This window comes from Eucyclogobius newberryi, unplaced genomic scaffold, assembly GCF_026437365.1.
Source record: "Eucyclogobius newberryi isolate DKJ021-1_F unplaced genomic scaffold, fEucNew1.0.hap1 SCAF_5, whole genome shotgun sequence".
Classification (NCBI taxonomy): domain Eukaryota; kingdom Metazoa; phylum Chordata; class Actinopteri; order Gobiiformes; family Gobiidae; genus Eucyclogobius; species Eucyclogobius newberryi.
The window spans coordinates 18,012,012-18,032,011 of NW_027316167.1; the positions used below are offsets into that span (position 1 = coordinate 18,012,012).

The window sequence follows — 20,000 nt, forward strand, 5'->3', positions numbered from 1 at the left end:
CGACACACGACACACGACACACATATCTAGATGTCTGAACAAGACGGCAGATCAACTCCAGAGCTCACGACAGGATCAAAATCACTTTGAAATCACTTCATGCTTTGAAGGAAAATCCCAAATGTTACAAATATAAATATCTGTAGTTTTAGAATCCTACAGTAATATATAAATGGTAAACCAGGTGATATGCTCCACCACAGAGAGCTAAGGTCTTTCATGTGCAGCAGATGAAAGTCAATTCTTTCACACAGAACATTAGTCTTACTGGAGATCACACGCATTCAGAGAAATATCCAGAGTCAAAAGTACTTTGAGATCTGAACGAGGATGCAGCATGATGCTGATGTTGCTTAGCAACAAGCACATATAAAAACTACCTCCAAGCACTGGTCTTGCTTCTGGTGCTTAACAATGTGAGTGGCATTGTGCAGCAGTGAGGTACATCCATGCACATATTCTGTTCCCATCGCTCTGTAAAATGAGTCAGAAGAACAGATCGAACCGGAGCTGAATCTCACGCTCCACAGAGAACATGTGAATGGGAATAATCCTCTGAGCCGTTTTCGAGCACAGCTCTCTGTTTGAAGAGCTGCATCGTTTCTTGCAGATTTGTTCTTTTAACACTTTCCTCTTTATCTCCAAACCAGGACTTTCATCAAATTACACATTTCTCTTCTTTTTCCTCTGTGTTTGAAAACGTGCGTTTTTCTGTGTTTGTCTTTAGTGCATTGTGACAGCTCGTCCTGAGGGACTTATATCTGCGGACAGAGGGCTACATCTTCTACTGACCCCCTCCGTCTGGGTCAAGTCACATTTTAACAGGTCTCTGAGGAACAGGCCGAGTAATGTACAGTGCAACACACATTTATACAAAATGACACAATTTATGGAAACGCTGCATGAAAGTAGAAGCTGCAAAGACGATCATAGGACTATATTCACTTGTAAATGATGAATGGATTGTAAATTGAAATGATATTGTCCTTCAGAAATCTACAGCTTGGAGTGATATACTATTAGTCTATACTATTAGTGATTTAGAGACACTGGAACGGAGGAATGGATTGCAAAAGTCATTTCCTTCAGGACCACGACTGAATTGAAATAGAATTCAGTTGTGAAACACGTGAAAGGAAAAAGAAAAGCTGCAGTAGCACATTCACCTAAAAATGAGAAGTAAATTCTATTGTCTGGAATATTTGGAGTAATTGATGTTTTCATTCTTTGAGACTTTATAGTTGCTGTGTTGTGTTTCTCTTCTGCCCTCTCACTGTGACATCGCAGTGTTTCCTGGTGTAAAAGCAGCTTTAGCACCACATTCAGTCTGACTCTGAGTCAGCTGCACAGTCCACAGAACACTCAGCACATGCAGCGGTGCAGTGACAGAAGTCGTGTCTGGATATGTCACGGACGAGTGCACATGCAGAAGACTGGGTGTCACTTTGCAACTGTATCAACCACCGAAATAACCTTAAACTGATTGTTCTGTTTTAAATGAGATAAAAGACGTCTGTTATGGACTTCAGTTGTGACACAATGAATCAGCCGAACAGGAGCTAAAAATGACAGCAAAGACAAGAGAGGGATAATACAAGTAGTATGCAATAGATCCAATAGGTCCAAAGCGTGTGATGCTTTAATATAATTCAGTTAAAAACATTATTAGAAGGGATTAAACTCCCCCTGACCTGAGGGAGTTCTTTTCAAATGCTCGAAAAGTCCTTTTCCAGACTCAGCACTGATTTTATAATTGCATAGTCCAGGGTAATATCACTATATGGTAATTTCTGATATAGTGCAAGTTTAAATGTTGAATGTGATATTTTTAAATAAGGCACTTTGATAGTAAATTAATAGTAATTTGGACGCATTTTAATTATGTTTGCAAACCTGCCCAGGGACTAGAGATGGAAATGAGCTTTGGCTAAATCTGGTGTAAAACCTCTCGATTCATGTGTTTATCCATGGGCCCTGTTATAAAAATAAAATCAACTATAAGAACCCAATTCAACAAGCCAACAGCCACAACAGTGCAATCTACAATAATAGTAGTTGAAGACATTCCTATTAAAACACACATCCATATTTACAGCTATTTACCGAGCCTTAATTCAATTCAGTAGATTTGCTTTTATTTATTATACAACCAGAGCTGATCATGTGCCACTTAAAGTAGTCATTAGGAAATTACGGTAGTAGTTCAACGTCAAATGCCCTTTTTTGACAGGTTTATAGGTTAATAGTGGATAGGATAGTTTTGTTTGGGCAATATTGACAAAAATAAATATGCTGATTAGTGTCCAAATAATCATGTTCAAAAGATATGATGTAAATCCAAAGCTATATTCTCTTCACTTCAGTATAGTGCCCAATATATTGTTTTGAATAAAGGCAAAACAAATAAACGCCCTCAACTTGACCTTTCGTTTGGTTTTGAGCTTGACCACAGTGACCTTGGCTTTAGTTTCAACCCACTTAAGTGAGATCGCTCTGGCCCACTGCTCTAGTCTTGTCATCTTCCAGTCCAGTTAGCATTCAGAGTGCACACGTTAGCACGGAGCACCGCCCCATTCTCCCGCTCGCTCCTCCGAGACCCCGCAAACTAACAATAGCTGCGAAATAGTGCGATTTGTGTATGGATTTAGGCTGGCAACAGCTCAGGCGACACCCACGCACTCACAGGCCCCTCAGAATGTGGGCTTTGTGTGGTCTCGCATCGCGTTTATGAGGTGAATGTTCTGAAAATGTCATTATGTACGCTTCATGGCGTTCTGCTTTTCACGCCTTTCTTGCGTATGGATGACCGAGTCAAGGTTGCTGCACCAAGCCAGAAAATAATACTATAGAGGCTTATTTTTATGAACGCAATGACACACATAAAAGCAATTCTGCCAAAGCTTTACTTTCCCTACATGTTTAACTTTAGAGAGAAACAAATATATAAAAGATGGTCATTTTAGTAGTGAATTGATGGGTTATGATAAATGAACAGCTCCTGTGAGATTTCAGAAACACTTTTCCCCAGAAGCAGGTTTTCTTTAACACCAAAGGTCGTTAATAACTCTTTGTCGGACCATAACGTTTTGGAAAAGAGCGACTTGTACAAACATATTTCATTTCTTGAGGAAAGTCTTTCATTGGTCCACTTAATATCACTGTAGCAGCTGCCATGGCGATGCGATTCCTCCATCAGGATGACTGAAATGTAGGTTTGTTACTGTGAGGCACTTTATCCAAGCAGTCAGTTGATTGGTGGCACTTTATCTTTTCACAATATCATAATAGTTTAGTGATACGCTGGAATTCATTTTACTGATTGGTACATGAACATATTTAAATACACCATTTCAAATCTAAATTATTTACTTGACCAACATAAAATAATGAAATGGAAACAAGCGGTAGAAAATGGATGGATGGATGGAAAATGCTTAGTGTAGTTATTATTGATGGATTGAATGGACTTTAACCACAGTATATAACCCGGTATATGTTTTTAGTAATGATATGGAAACATGTTTGCAAAATGCATGTTCAACGTTCTTCAGTCTTATTGACTCACAGATTATATTATAGAATAACAAAACAATGTGTAATAGGCTTTTTAAGTATTATCATAGAAGATTCTCCAGGTGCACTTCAAAAATCCACACGTGCAATATTTTTCTAGTTCTCAGCAGCTTTCAACGCAGTCCATTATAAAGCTGTTATTTCAATTGAACCTTGTTATTGCAACATGAAAGAAAGAACGGCTTTGGGCAACATTTGACAGTGGCGTTTAGCATTTGAAATAGTTTAAATGCTGCCACTCTTGACTGCCTCCAGTGTAATTATAGGAGGCTGAGGAGCCTGTACAGATGCTCTCACCAACACTCAGCGTGTATGTTAGATGAGGCTGTGCATTTCAATAGAGTCTGAGTGAATAAATACTGCAGGGAAGTCAAGCAAGTGCTGTACAAAAGCTCTGTCGAGGCCCTGGCCTTGTAAAGGAAACTTACAATGCACTGGATTCTATTTCAATTCAGTCGTGGTCCAAAAAGAAATGACTTTTGCAAATCCATTCCAGAGTCTCTTTTGAGGTGTAGTAAATAATATCAAACGACTTTTGGTTTGGAATAGATATGACTATGATATTACGTTTTTATTTCAGTTTGATTCATTCATATTTGATCAATATCCTTTGTTCCAATCGAAATGTTGTTTTAAATTCTGTACAATCTGTTTTAAAGTGTTTAAAATATGTTTTAGTGTATGAAATGAGTTGTGAAACACATGAAAGGAAAAAGAAAAGCTGCGGGAGCATAATTAACCTAATAATTAAGTAAATTCTATTGTCTGGAATATTTGGAGTCATTTATGTTTCAGTTCTTTGAGACTTTATTGTTGTCAAGATTATGAATCGATATATGTGATTATTCAGTTCCTAATATAACAAAGAAAATATAACAATTGTGAGTATTTTCAAATCAAAAATAAGTCTTTTTAATCTTCTTTTCAAAATACAGAGAAAAATAATACGTATAAATGGAAAATATGTTTATTTTGCCATTTTGGTCACTCTCACTTTATTTGGTGTTTGATTTCATAACGGCACAAACTCTGACATTTGAACGTTTTTCCTCACAATAATCGTAACACTCACATTTGATACATCTGGCTCCACAGGAAAGGGCACTGACTATTTGCACCAGTTCTGAAACAGTTTTGTGTCTGCAGATGGAACTTATTCTATGTCATAATACAGTCTCATTGCAGGTGTTGCCTAGAACTCTGTCTGCAATTACAAGCTTTCATAATTCATAAACCACTCCGTCTTTCATTTAGCCTCTTTCACTAATACTGATGAATAATAAAGACTTTAATGATTACACTTTGCTTAACTGATGGCTGCTTTATCAGGCCTAAACGTGCTTTTCTCTCCCAGCACTTGCACAGGAGCTCTTCCTTGTACTTTTTCATTTATCACTAAGCTCCTGTTGGACTCAAATCATATTTTAATTGGCTCCAGTAGAGATTATATGAGCTGCTTTAATTTGTAGATCACAAATGAAAAGTCTACTTCAGTGGGTCAAGATGCATCGAGGTTTAATGAATCAAATCGAAAGCTCAATTTAGAGCACTCGAGGGTTTAAATTATTGTGTTGAGCTCGACTTCAACTTGTTGGAACGATACAAACGAGTCTTTTATCAATCTAAATCTAGAGGATTCAGTTTCAATGTCTTCATCACTCTCAAACTCAGGGATTGTGCATGTTTTGGCTGAAAGTGGCTGAAGGATGACGACCCGAACACAGGGAGAACATGCAAAAACTGCAGAGAAAGGCTGAAGAGTAAAGCCTGGGTGAAACTGATGGAGGAAGTGGTGTTAGTTTGTAAACTGAGAGTCAGATTCAGGCTTCAGCTTTGCACTGACGATATGAGTGAAACTGTTTACACGACAAACTGATCTTTTAATTCCTCAGGGTGAAGAGGACTGAACGCTTTAGCGCCTTGTGCATGAGGCGGGATGTGGCCTGAACTAGAGCTCAAAAACCTACATTTCATAATGACTTTTGTTACTATAATTACTGCTAAATGTCTCATTCTTCTTGAGTTAAATAAAAGTTCTGGATCAATAACGTTAGAAATGTATTTTATTTTCTATTTTCTGTTTTTCTCCCCCTCCCTCCCCCCTCTCTCTCCCTCCCTCTCTCTCCCTCTCTCTCCCTCCCTCCCCTCTCCCTCCCTCCCCCTCCCCTCTCTCTCTCTCCCTCCCTCCCCTCCCTCCCCCCTCCCTCCTCTCTCTCTCCCTCCCTCTCCCTCCCTCTCCCTCCCCTCCCTCCCTCCCTCCCCTCTCTCTCTCTCTCTCTCCCTCCCTACCTCCCCTCCCCTCTCCCCCTCCCTCCCCTCTCTCTCTCTCCCTCCCTCCCCTCTCCCTCCCTCCCCTCTCTCCCTCCCTCCCCTATCTCCCTCCCCTCTCCCTCCCTCCCCCTCCCTCCCCTCTCTCTCTCTCCCACCCCCCTCTCTCCCCCTCCCTCTCCCTCTCTCTCCCTCCCTCCCCCCTCTCTCTCCCTCCCTCCCCCCTCTCTCTCCCTCCCTCTCTCTCCCTCCCTCCCTCTCCCTCTCTCTCCCTCTCTCTCCCTCCCTCTCTCTCCCTCCCTCCCCCCTCTCTCTCCCCCCTCTCTCTCCCTCCCTCCCCCCTCTCTCTCCCTCCCTCTCTCACCCTCCCTCCCCCCTCTCTCTCCCTCCCTCCCCCCTCTCTCTCCCTCCCTCCCCCCTCTCTCTCCCTCCCTCTCTCTCCCTCCCTCCCCTCCCTCCCCCCTCCCTCCTCTCTCTCTCCCTCCCTCTCCCTCCCTCCCCTCCCTCCCCCCTCCCTCCTCTCTCTCTCCCTCCCTCTCCCTCCCTCTCCCTCCCTCCCTCCCCTCTCTCTCTCTCTCTCTCCCTCCCTACCTCCCCTCCCCTCTCCCCCTCCCTCCCCTCTCTCTCTCTCCCTCCCTCCCCTCTCCCTCCCCCCTCTCTCTCCCTCCCTCTCTCTCCCTCCCCTCTCTCCCTCCCTCCCCTATCTCCCTCCCCTCTCCCTCCCTCCCCCTCCCTCCCCTCTCTCTCTCTCCCACCCCCCTCTCTCCCCCTCCCTCTCCCTCCCTCTCCCTCCCTCTCCCTCTCTCTCCCTCCCTCCCCCCTCTCTCTCCCCCCTCTCTCTCCCTCCCTCTCTCCCTCCCTCCCTCTCCCTCCCTCTCCCTCTCTCTCCCTCCCTCCCCCCTCTCTCTCCCCCCTCTCTCACCCTCCCTCCCCCCTCTCTCTCCCTCCCTCCCCCCTCTCTCTCCCTCCCTCTCTCTCCCTCCCTCCCCTCTCCCTCCCCCCTCTCTCTGCAGTGGTGTTATTTACGGTGTGTCAGGGTCAGTGTCTGTTACTGAGCCTCAGTATAAACCTCCATAAACCTCCGTCCACTGCCCTCGCTGTAGTTATGAGATCGTAACACAACGTTTCTCCAGCTCTGATTTGTGTGCGTCGTCGGCCATTTCAGACCAAAGGAAGGCACAGTTTAATCAGAGTTAACAGTGTAGGTAATTGTAGGCAATAGTCATAAAGTTTATCAGATAAGAGGCAGTAAAATGCTATGGACTTAAGTTTTAAAATCGACATATATTGAAAATGGTAGTCAGTGATTTGTCAAATGAAGCCATCCGAAAGTGCCAACTAAATTCTTTTATTATTCTTTTAGCCGGAGAGCTGTATTCACGATGCTTTATACAAATCCAGCTTGTTTTGACTTGTTCAGTTATATGAAAACTGTGATCTGGTCTCAAAAATGTTTATATTTTTTTGTTTTTGGCTCATCGTCCAGCTCTACTTCAATGTATGTATATTTTAAGTTAATATGTCTTACTGCACTCAGATTTTATGGGAGATTCACGCTTTTTACTAAGGTTCAACCAGATCATATATTTTTTGTACAAAGTTGCCATATTAAACCTATTTACATGGCTCAAAGTCCATTCAACTGACAAGAATGTGTCTATAATTTAAAAATATCAGTTGGTTTCTGCTGACGGAGAAGACATAGAACTTTGGGCCAGTTTTTGTTTCATTTACAGGCCCAGGAGTGATATCTGGACACAAGATATCTGCATTTTGACAGTTAAATGCCAATGGTAAAAAACTACAGGCAGTTAAGAATGTCATTTGAGCAAATATATCAACCACTTTTCGACTGTAAAACGCGCTTAAAAGAACACTAGCACTAGCTTAGCAATCAGCAGAGCGGCGGCCTGGAGCAGACTAGAATTATTTGTTTCTTCACAGGTCAAACGTGAGCGATGGCATTCAAATCTTAAGCCTGTGGTGACATGTAGCAGCAGAGACAGTATGAAACATGAGCTGTGTAAAGGTTAATGAATGCATCACAGACACACAGGGCCACAGACAGGCGGGCATCTGATTCCAAATGTTTGTCCTTTTCCAAAGAGCACACGTTTAGCCTTTAGCCACAACGGTTTGGAAAGTGTTGGCGATAATTCAAATTTTCTCAAGGATTTTGTGCCGGGTAAAGCTTTTTTCGAGAAAAGTGTCAATTGAGAGTGAAGTGAAAAGTTTTAAAAAGCTTTAAATGTTTCTACACTGATGTCCCACGGTGAAATTACACATTAATCGAGAAGTAATTTCCTGAACTCAAGAGCAAACAAAATGTTCATTTGCGACCTTAACAGCAGGAGTGGTTTCCAACGACTGCGAACAAGAAATCAACTGATTGTGTCAAAACTCATGAAAAGTGCTGCTCCAAAAGGGCAAAAACAACTGGCTCCAATGTTTGTTCAACCTCAGGAAGCTTTGATCAAATATACATTTTTTCATTCAATCATTTTGTTGAAATACTGTTTTGTTCATTCTAACTTTTCCACTCATGAACTTTGTAAAATGTGTTTTGTCATCCCTAATATAATTCTTAATTATCAAAATGTTTTTATAGAACACATAATTAACACAGCCAAAGCTTATCAATGCGCTAAACAAGCAACACTAGAATAAACCAAGCAACATAACAAAATAAAACAGGAGAAAAGATGTGGTTTGAGCAGAGATTTAAAGTGCGCTTTGGACGAGGCCTCGTTTATGACACCAAACCAATATTGTCCTGTTCTGACCCCGCAGCTGTCCAGAGACACAGGGAGACACAGGGAGACACGGGGAGACACGGGGAGACATGGGGAGACACGGGGAGACACGGGGAGACATGGGGAGACACAGGGAGACACGGGGAGACACGGGGAGACACGGGGAGACACGGGGAGACACAGGGAGACACGGGGAGACACAGGGAGACACGGGGAGACACAGGGAGACACGGGGAGACACAGGGAGACACCTCGCTCTCAAAGGGACCTCCAACACTTGTCTTTCTGAATATTTTAGCATCACCACAGTCGCTGAACGAGAGCAGTGGCCGATTCACCCCATCTCCGCCTCCTGCACCACTTTCACAGAGCTGCGCACGCAGTCACTTCAGTTTATGTTGAACACGCCAGATGGTATGGAATGGTAGCCTGCGTCTACCATTCCAGACGCAGTTTAAACATTTGACAATAACGCCTTTAAATGTCTGTTTATTTGATGATTACCGAGAGGGTGCCAAGAAATGTGTTTTTTTTTCTTGAATCCAGATCACGATTTTGATTTGATCATCCATCCATCCATCCATCATGATTCATGTAAATTTACAATGTTTATAATGCCTTAAAATATAGGTAAATAAAGTGTGATTGTTCTCCAGGATGTTCACACGTCTCTGTAATTGTTTGACTCAACCTGTCACTCACTCGGCGTCTCTTTATCAAGCGCATTAAACAGAGACGTATTGAATCATGATCTGGTGCGCTCACAATAATAGATACCTCCCAATTTACAACTGAGAGAGAATGCGACGTACAGCCCGAGTTAGATTATAGAACGCCTGCGATGGGTTTAATTATGCAGTCTCTTTTCATGATAACAGCAGCAGTGTTCTCCTCAGCGTCTGTATCACCTCCTGCAGCTTATCGCACAGTTGTTTCCTGACAGGACAAACACGGAGCGAGCGCCCTCCACTTCTCTCCACGTCTCCGCTCACCTCATCCATCACGCTCACAGACAGCACAGCACTGCAGCGCGGCCACGGCTCCTGCTCAGCGCTGCACGGGGCCGAACCACAGCACAGAGGGGACAACGGAAGCACTAACGGCTCATCGAGAGATACGCCTTTGTTGGGCTGTTCGACTGAGACGCCTGATTCACTGGAGAAGTCGGATCTTTTTTTTTTGTGTGTGTAAAACTATAGTTCATAAACAGGTATAAATACATCAAAAAAAGTCAAATTGAGACAATCGTACAGGAGAATAAAGATGACTTGCGGGAATCACTCAATTAAAAAAACTATTAGAACATTAAAAGCCCTTAAAAGTTGATGCTTCCTGTCAATCTCAGCTCTAGCACTTTACTGAGTGTCCTGCCTCCTCTTCTCCCCCATTTCACACTGTCCAGTCTAATAAAGAAACTAAAGACTATTTTATGACGTGTCTCAGATTGTTATGTATTTGTGATAGTACTTTAGTCGTTAAGTTAGCGTTAAGGCTCCTACTTAAAGGTTTTATGTACAAGAGAAGCCGAGATAACCTTTATTTGTACAATCTAAGTAGAAGACAATGAAGAAATATAGATGTCTGAGTGACTTGCACTGGAATAAACATAAAAGTGTGATTCTTCTCAAGTCTTTTCCTGATCCCTGTGCTCGGAGCAGAACTCTGGATGCTCGGATGACGCGCCGCTCCTGAGACCTGACCTATAAGATGCCGCCGGGGCTCTGGGGGTAAAGTGCTGATGTTGTTGTTTTTGTTTTTTGAGATGTCATCAACACTTTCACGTTCCTCCGCCTTCGCCGTCATTCTAGTCTTGTTTATGCTAGCAAAAACACGCTGTCACCAACAACCCAAACATGGCACGACTCCAGCGTCAGAGTCGTCTTCTATTGGTCTCCTCCTCCTGCTAATCTGTCCGTGGTCATAAATCAGCAGAAAGGCCAGTATTTTGTGTGAGTAATCTGCATATCGCTTTCAAAAGGTCATGTGCCAATTCTTTGTTATTATGTGTGCTTCAAAATGATGAACAGATTTTCAAGAAGGCCGGACATGTTGTGTTGGAGGAGCTGGATGTCCTCTGACCTCCTGTGGTGGTCAGCAGCAAGAGCTCGTTCAGCCGTGACCGCCACTGACTCAGAGAAATAGGAAATCATTCCCGCTGTCGCCATTAAACTGTGCATCTCTGGGCTGTTAAATCATCTTAGTAAAGCTACTGTGCGATTTTCAGAAGACTTGTGAATTAGTACATGAATTAGATCATTTAAATATGTTGTGAGGGTGTATTTTTTAGTTATCATATGAAGTTAAGATGTGAATTTGTTTTGTTTATACCGGAGGGTTTTGTTGAAAAAAACCCAAAACATGTATTGTATTTAATGCAACTGTAATTAGGCCTGAGAATCACAAGGTCACTCACGATTTGATGCACGATGCACTCTACAATATTCCAGAGACACGAAAGATGAATGATGAAAATGTAATGGTATAAAATATTGCATTTGATGACAATTACATGACTGGGACATGAAAATGAACCAGGTCAAACGATTCACAACAACATTATTGACACATTAACTTTAAAAGATTTAGGTTTTTATCTCAAATATTGTTCAGTTTATTTTTGGTAAAATTTTGGGACAACTAGTTTAAGTCTATTGTTTTGTTTTTATTTATTGATTTTTTTTGATAAATTGTGTTTTCTTCTGTTGGTTGGTTTCCTCTGTAACAAAAAAATAAATGAATGAAAGTCATTCTGATTACATGAGTAGACTTGTGTAAATCTTTCCTCTAAAGTTGACCTACACCTTGAAGCATTTGCAGCACACAGCACATACTCTATTTTCATTTTCAGGGGAAAATGCTTTATCAATAGTCAAGAGACAATTCAGTAATAAATCATGTCAATAGGAATTTAGTTTGATCATCGCATAATGCATTTGTAGAGAATGCCGGATCAACACATCCTATACATTTTCAGTAACGCTTATTAACCAACCGGCAAATTCACAAACGCAAGTGTAACCATAATGTACTGCAGTGGAGCTAAGCATTTTCATATTACGCTCTGAGTGATTTGCCAAAGCGGAAAGGTCCTGTATGCAGTGGCACGCAGCCCAACGAGCCGGTGGCAGCAGATGGCCCGCGGAGCTGCTGGTTTTAAAGTGTCCATCTGGTGCTTTGGTCATCTCTGGGGCCAGTGTCCCACTCAGGCCCGAGCGCACGAGTCCAAGACAGGAAGCGTGCATCTCTCGCCGCCAAAGACTTTTACACAAAATTAGTCACGCTCTTTTGGGGGATAGAGGTAAGAGGATTTGCTAATGTCTGTGTGCAAAATGTGTGACCAATTTCCTCTCACACCTCGGTCTTGTGGAATGCTCTTTGATCCACAAAAGAAACCAGATAATTCAGAATATTTTAGCGACTCTTTATGCGTTTAATATGAGTTACCCATGCAAAGCAATTAAACAACTAAACGTGCACCAAATGATTCAAGCTTAAAGTGCACTATGCAACCTTTCTGTTGTACGAGACGCTGCCAGCTTTACTCCATGTTACTCATTTGTCCAGACTAGAATGTTACACAATGTGGCTTTAAAAGGGACAAAAGACTTTACTGAGTTTCTAACCTTGTTACAACAGAGTTTCCTCATCATTATAATACTCAAAGTTGTATTTTGACTGATTCCTGCATGTTTAAGTATTGTCCTATAAACGAGTGTTCAGAAAATGTCTGTTTTTACGTCCCCCCTATCCCCGCCCACAGCTCTGTTGTGATTGTGTGAAGAAGGAGGAATTTGAGTGACACATGTCGGGTTCTAAACTGTCAAGTAGCCACATTAAAAAAAGAAAAGCATGTAAACGAAAATCTGCTGCTTGTTACAGTGAAACGTCACTATGAAGAGGCGGGGCTTATCAGCTCTGCAGTTTTAAACAGGAAGTCAACAAACCTTTTTAAGCTGTTTTAGATCCATATTTGGGTTTGAAATGAACAAAATGTAAAATGATAATCTACTTATGTTATAGTTCAATACTGAGTTCTTGCAAAGACGTATAAGATGTCTCCTTATCTATCTCCATGGAAACAAGCATATGGCACCACCAGGCTGAGTTCCAGGTCAGATCTGTGAAGAGGCGACCTCACTCACAGTTAGAATACATGTTTTTTAAGGAATGTTTGTGTAATAAAACCGCTTGTAATTAAATGTATAATTATGTTTAATGCTATATCTTGGAATATTAAGACACAGCAATAATATGGCGGGCAGAGTTACGCTGTGCACCATTAACTAGATGGAACAATTTTCGTGATTAAATCTTCAACATCTTTAAGGTATAAAATAAATGGATTGGACCAGTCCCAAAACCTTCATCTAAAGTCTCAAAAATCTGCCAGAAAAGCGACATTAAATGTATGATTATTCTTTGGCAAATCCCACCGTTCATTTATCTGCACACAGTAAAAATGCAAACCCTCATGAATATAATATATTTTCCGGAAAGGGCTGGAGGCCATTTTAGTTTCATAAATCAATATAGTTTCTTAATAGAAGCTAACAAAAGTAGTTGAACTTATGTAAAGTAAATTATGATATCAGTGCGCATGATCTGGGACAGGATTCAATCATCTTATGTAATATTCTGTCAGCACAAATTAACTTAGAGGATACATTTTTCTCAATATGGCTTCAAACAGCTTTCATTTATTCAATTACAGGAGTATTTATTGCCATATGATACTTGGTTTGCCTGTGTTACCTGCTTGTCTCCATGGAGATTGGTTAGTTTTATGCCATTATGTGGAGAATTACAGGCAAACAACAACATTTCCATGGAGAATAAAAGCTTTTGCACCTAAAAACAATTCCCCTTTACCATGCCCTTCACACAGACAGATATTTATAGATCATTATCACTGATCGACAGGGCAATAATCCACCAACTTAACAGACTTTTCCAGGAGTGATGTGTTGATGTTCTTGGTACATCCTGTTCACTTTAATGGAGCAGCAGATAAAAAGCTGTGTAATACATTATTGTCCAAAATAAGGTAAGACTTAAGAAAGGTTTATTGCGAGGGTGTTAGCATGTATGCTCATTTCAGCTCTATTCGCTAATTGTAATAATCGAGGCTCTGCTGTTACTCACGTGTGGTGGAGACAGTCGCCAAAACAACCCTGTTTTTCATCGTTTGTGATGTTTGGAGGCGCACGCTAACTCCCCATTGAAAACACATTAGTGCTAACTCTTGTAATGATGGTCGTCTTGTTTGGACTGGAAGAGTCTTTAGAGTGAGTTTGTGAAATCAGTTGCCAAAATGCTTCAAAGGTTCAACATTAGTGGGATTTGTGTTTGGATTGTTCCAGCAACTAATTTAAGAATATGTAATCGACACCACCAGTACATTGTTCAGCATTTGAGTCAAAACTGAGGTAATTTATTTTTGGGTTTAAAAAAAGTTATTTACCTAATTAAAAAAACATCTTTATTGTAAAAAACCTGCTCTGTTGTGGCATGGCAAGTATGTTAATTACACTGAGCAACAAAGTGTTCAGATGATTAGGTGCAATCAGTGACAGATAAATATATCACTAAAGAACAGAGTGAGTGGTCCCTGGTGCAAAATGAAGACTAAAAACCAGATGTGGACATGTCCGTATTTGACCTCATGTTTGACCTCATGTTTGACCTCATGTTTGACCTCATGTTTGGCCTCATGTTTGGCCTCATGTTTGGCCTCATGTTTGACCTCATGTTTGACCTCATGTTTGGCCTCATGTTTGGCCTCATGTTTGACCTCATGTTTGACCTCATGTTTGGCCTCATGTTTGGCCTCATGTTTGGCCTCATGTTTGGCCTCATGTTTGGCCTCATGTTTGACCTCATGTTTGGCCTCATGTTTGGCCTCATCTTTGGCCTCATCTTTGGCCTCATCTTTGGCCTCATCTTTGGCCTCATGTTTAGGGTTAGACTCCAGTCGATCAACTATAACAAATCTATTCGTGAAATAATTAAGATTCACATGCTTTTCCTAAAATAAACCACTAACGATTAACAGTGGTGGAAAGTAACTTTATACTTTTATTTTACTACATTTTAAAGCAAGTCATCTGTACTTTCTGCTCCACTACTTTTTGAAAAGGATTGAAAAGTACTTGTACGCGTATTTGAGCACGTTCAGGTTTTGAATTCAAGTCTTGGCTTTGAGCAAACTAAATTATATATTTAAAAGGTCAAGGAACATGAGTGACTAAAAATCAGGAAAATTCTCTCTCAAGAACACAACCACTGCCATTTAATCCAGATACATTTCTAGATTAATCAATTAGCCTAATAACCTTTACTTGGGGCCCATGTTGTGTGATATATCAGTCAAATTTCAGAGCTGACTCACCACGAGAGACAGCGGTCTTTTCCAGGACACCACTCCAATCAGTCCAGACAGCAGCACCTACAACACAACACAGGAAATGCAGTTAGTTCGTGGTTTAATGTTGCATAAACAAACTTTGTCAAACAGGATGATTCATGTGTAAACTCTACAAAGAACTGAGCACCACGTAGACTTTGAACAAGCGTTTGTTTTTTTAACTCCTCTGCAGTTAAGTCATGATTGAGGATCTTTGTTGACATAATGGCGGAGCTGTACTCTGTAGATAATGTAGGAGTTGTGTCTCGGTGAACCCATCTGTCTTCTTGTTTATTGCCAGCACACGGGCAAATCTGTCACAGGATCACGGCTCAAGTATTTAAACAAAGAGCTATGTGATCAGACTTGGCAGAATAACACACAATGCTATTATGGCGTCCACATTTACTGGTGTAGAGGAGAAATTGAATGACGAAATTGATGATTGTAAAGACGCTGTTGATTTGACTGACTTTCACTGCTTGTACATTTACTTACATTGAGCAGGGTTTCATAGTCGTGGGAAATATGGATACAGATAATTAAGAATAGCAGTTAATAAAAGGTGTTTAGTTTGATCATTCATAATTCATAAAACAGATACAGAGGTATTTACAACATTTTAAGTTTCGGATTGTTTCCAATTTTCTAATAAAAACAGCCTGGCAAAAAAAGTACTTTACATTTACGTTTGACTTTTTAGTAGAGATTGTATAGAATATAGATTGAACCAGACGACAGACGACAAACTGAATCATTTTGACATCCCTCGTGTTTTCCTTTGTTAGTATTTGCAGTACAATGTATGTTTTTAGGTGTTACAACCCTATACTTTTTGCAAATAATAAAAGGGTGATGCTTATAGTGCCAGGTTTGTTTTGCCCATTATGAACACTCTCATCAAATGAAATAGTTCATTCCGAGCTAAGTGCAGTCCGACACATATTTTATATACGTTATGTACATTCTCGCTCGATCAGCTTGAAATTATTAATTTAGCTCCAGGCTTTGGATGAGATGAGACAATTTGTGCAGTTTTGAAACATTTCGTTCTTCCTAATAATTACCCCATTTTGGTAATGACTCCCCTGCGTGATTCGTGTTGTGTTGAGCTGGCGTACTATGGCGTCCTCTTTGTGTGTCCTGTTTTTGGTTGTTTTTGTCATTTCAGTCCTGACAGGTGTAAAGAATACAGACCTAAGACTTTTTTCACACATTTTTCCCCAGTTTGACAGTTTTCATGAGTTTAAAATGTTACTTTTTGTTTGGACGTGAGCAACAGATGTGACAAAACAGTTACCTAGCAACCAGACATTAAACATGGCTCAAAATCCATATAAATTACACAATATTTATGACTTGACAAGTAACATAGTCGAGTGTAAATTGTCTGTGCAGTTTTGATGGACAGTTACGGACAGAGCGATTCTGTTTTAGAGTTCAGCTCTACTCGCTGTAACAACGTGACTGATGTAAAACATGGGACTAGGGATGTCACAATATCACAACACACAGTCACAATACATGTGTTGCTTCAGTGTAATTAGCTCCTCCCTTCAGACAGCAGAAATGTTAGCATTTTGTCAACAACATTGCTCATTAACTGCTGAAACACAGATACTACTGTGTAAAATAAGTGAATGCCCCTCCACTGGCCATAATGTTATGGTATTTAATCGCAGATAATAAGAATGACATATGTCCTTCTCCTTGTGAATGCGTGAACAAAGGCCCCCATAACCTCCAGGCTCCTCTGTCTGTTGCACCATCCGTCTTCACCCTCCATTAAACACCAACAATCTCTGGCCACTCTCTCGCTTTGCGCTCCTCCCTTTCTCTCTCGCCTGCTCTTTCCAACCCAATTTTACCTCTATCTTACTTTTATCTCTGCATTTCTCCATTCCCGCGCTGCTCCCTCACCTACGCAGGATTCTGAAGTCTGAGTTTTTATTACCTCTCTTTCTCAAAGACCAAGCCTCCACATCGCCGCTGCCTTTGGTAACGGGCTCCTTCGTTACCACGTACGCTCCATCTAATGTATTTCAATAAAGCGCGCAGCGAAAGATGAAGAATAATACATGTGATGGGTTTTGAGCAACAAATGAAAGAAAAGGCCCATAGCGCAGCATGAACTTTGCATTTTACATTATCCGTGGGTTTCAGAGGGAAGTAGCACCGTGTAGCAGTTAGAGGTGTGAAATATATCAAAACATAGATCATATCGATCACTTGTTCTGGAGATATGCAAAATTAGAATAGTGGGAATATCGTCTATAATTAAAACAATAACAGATGACAGTAAAACATCTCTTGTGTCATTTACCAAACAAAGGTATAAAGCAATATTTCTGCACTGTTGTGGTTGATTTTCTGGCCCATTGACGTTTTGTGCAATATTTTAACTTCGATTGAGGTATTTACAGGCAAATTTGAGCACAATCCTGATGCAGAGTTAAACTAATGAGTGAAAATCATTATCAACATAAGGTGAGAAAAAAAAGATGTACATTTTTTGTCAATGTTGCCCACTCCAACGAGCAATTAACAAACAAAATATATCTTTTGTATGATCAAAAGTTCTTAAAATAGTGCCATGGGAAACCGAAGTACACGAAGAAGCAGTAAATTGGTACAATTTTACCAGTTAATGTTAATGACAATTTAATTTAGGTTTTCTGTTCCATTGTCCTAAACCAACTGTACCACACGTGTCAAGTTAGAATCACGTGTGGCGTTCCCCCCCCAAGCTCTATGGACATGTGTAATAATGTGTACATAACCAGGCAATGCTTAAGGGTCGAACTAAGAAATATTTGTTGACTCCAAAAGTATGATTATTGACCCAAGTTACTGTTTGCATCTACAGCATTGCACAAATAAGACACAGTTTGGTGATTTTCCCAATATTGTCCTTGAATGTGTCAGAATCCACTTACATTTTACGTCAAACAGAAGGGGATAGTTAGACTCCCCCAACAGTGCATATACTGGCATTGTGTCTTTTGGCAGGACACCTCTTCCAGTTTGTGTGCACCCTGGTGTGTTGTTGTGGAAATAATAGTCCCAGAGTTGTAAAGGGAGTAGAAGACTGTGGATGTCTAACGCAGGAGAAGTTTATTCACCATCAGAAAGGACCCGGAGACACACTCACACATTTTCTACGGAACACTCCTGGAATTGTTTTAATTTTTATTTTTTATTTTTTAAATTTGACCTATATTGACTCTCGTTAAAACTGCTGGGAAAGTGCTTGCCAGTGGTCCAACAGTTAAAGCCGTTGCACATGTGTAGTTTCTACCACTGCTGCGTTGTGGGTTTGATTCCTGACCTCGATCATTTGCCAATGGTCTCTCCACATTTCACACAACAACTTTACAGATCAAAAAAGCCTATGGGCCAGTAAGATCAATTATTGACTCAAAACTGAACCTTGGTGTGAACTATGCTGCTGTGGCAAAGAAGAGCCACCAGAGATTGTATTGTATGAGAACATTTTTTAACCATGTTGTCATTTTGTTTGGTTTCATGGTGTGGCAGTCTTTCTATCAAACACAAACATTGGGACACACCCAGCTGCATCCTGAGTCTCTGAACTCGAGGCAGACCCATCGCTTGGCCACAGCCTTTGTAAATGATTTTCAGCTTCTTCCATCTGGGCAAAGGTTCGCGGTGCCGAGATGTAAAACAAAGCGCTTCAAAGACAGCTCCGTCCCTGCAGCTGTTCGTTTGCTAAATAAGCTGTAACTTGCACCTTCATTGTTTATTCGTGTGTGACCCTTTTCATGCAGACTGTAAATGTTTTAATCTTTCTTTTTGATCAGCACTGGGGTACTTTCTCTGTTTTTAATCTATGATCTTATCTCTGTTTTAGGTTATGGTGTGTGTGGTGTATGAAAGCCAAATTCATTCCAACACCAATGCGGCAGACGGCTATAAATAAAGTTAACTGAACCTAAAATCAGGAGCGACCAGGCCAGGTATCACTAGTATTTCAGCACTAGTCTTAATGTTTCCATAGTGTAAACTGCTTTGCTGCTAAATGGCGGTAGAAAAGCGCGATGTAAATAACCGTGTGCGATTGTTAACACACTGAAAGAGCTCATACAGATACTCGAGCCTGTTCCTAATACTAGAAAAGCTATTTCCCTCTTTCTTGTCACACATCAAAGCAGGACGAGGAGCTGCTTGAGTGACCACTGACAGATTGGACACATGTGGACAATACAGATCCTCCCCGTGTTCCCTTCAACGTTTACTCTGTGCACGTCTGAGTCGTTTGAGCCACGTGATGACACAGCGCCTCTGCTTTTCAATCACAGGAGGCTTTTCCCCTCCGCTGCATCCTGAAACGGGATTAAATATGCAATACTTAGCAGCATTAGTCACCGAAACCCACTCTCACACACACACCACAAAAACGCTCAAGCCTCCCGGATCACAGCAGCCAATAAACATCAGACTTAAAAGACGGCAATAAATCTGACTGGAGTGATATTACATTTCTTAAAAAACAAAGCAAAAAAGCACAACAAAAAACAGGGGCTTGATGAAAAGCTAGAGGCGTTTGAATTGTTTTGGAAGCTGAAGCGTGAATCAGATTTTTAGGCAGAAAAGTTTTGATTAAACAGATGTGACAAAGGCGTGTGTGTGTGTGTGTGTTATTATTGAACTAGAAGCTTTTGGATAAGAATTGAACCTCATGTTGCGATAAACTGAGTCAAACAAAGCAATGCTGACTATTGTCTCAAAACCAAAATCATTTTTCTCACAAGAATAATGCCTATTTTTTATTTTTATGACTCTGAATACTTATTTCACAAAAAAAAAAAACTTTTATTTTGGGTGATTTCAGGAAAATCCAACTTTTTATTTAAATTACCCGACAACAAATCATTTTTTAAGGAGATATTATAACATGTCGTAAGTAAGTATGTAAGTATAAGTATGTTCTTTGTTGTGATTATTGCTTCGCCTAGAACAGGATTTTCAAAATGTTCATAAGA

The 20,000-nt window shown here is 40.8% G+C and overlaps 1 protein-coding gene across 1 annotated transcript in view; it reads right to left on the reverse strand.

Moving 5' to 3' along the window:
* fam189a1 (family with sequence similarity 189 member A1) overlaps window positions 1-20,000 on the reverse strand; it is a 110,479-nt gene that overhangs the window by 33,825 nt on the left and 56,654 nt on the right. Inside the window, exon 2 of the mRNA XM_072465180.1 lies at window positions 14,983-15,039. Coding sequence (XP_072321281.1) covers window positions 14,983-15,039 — 57 coding nt within the window. The remainder of the gene's footprint in view (window positions 1-14,982; window positions 15,040-20,000) is intronic.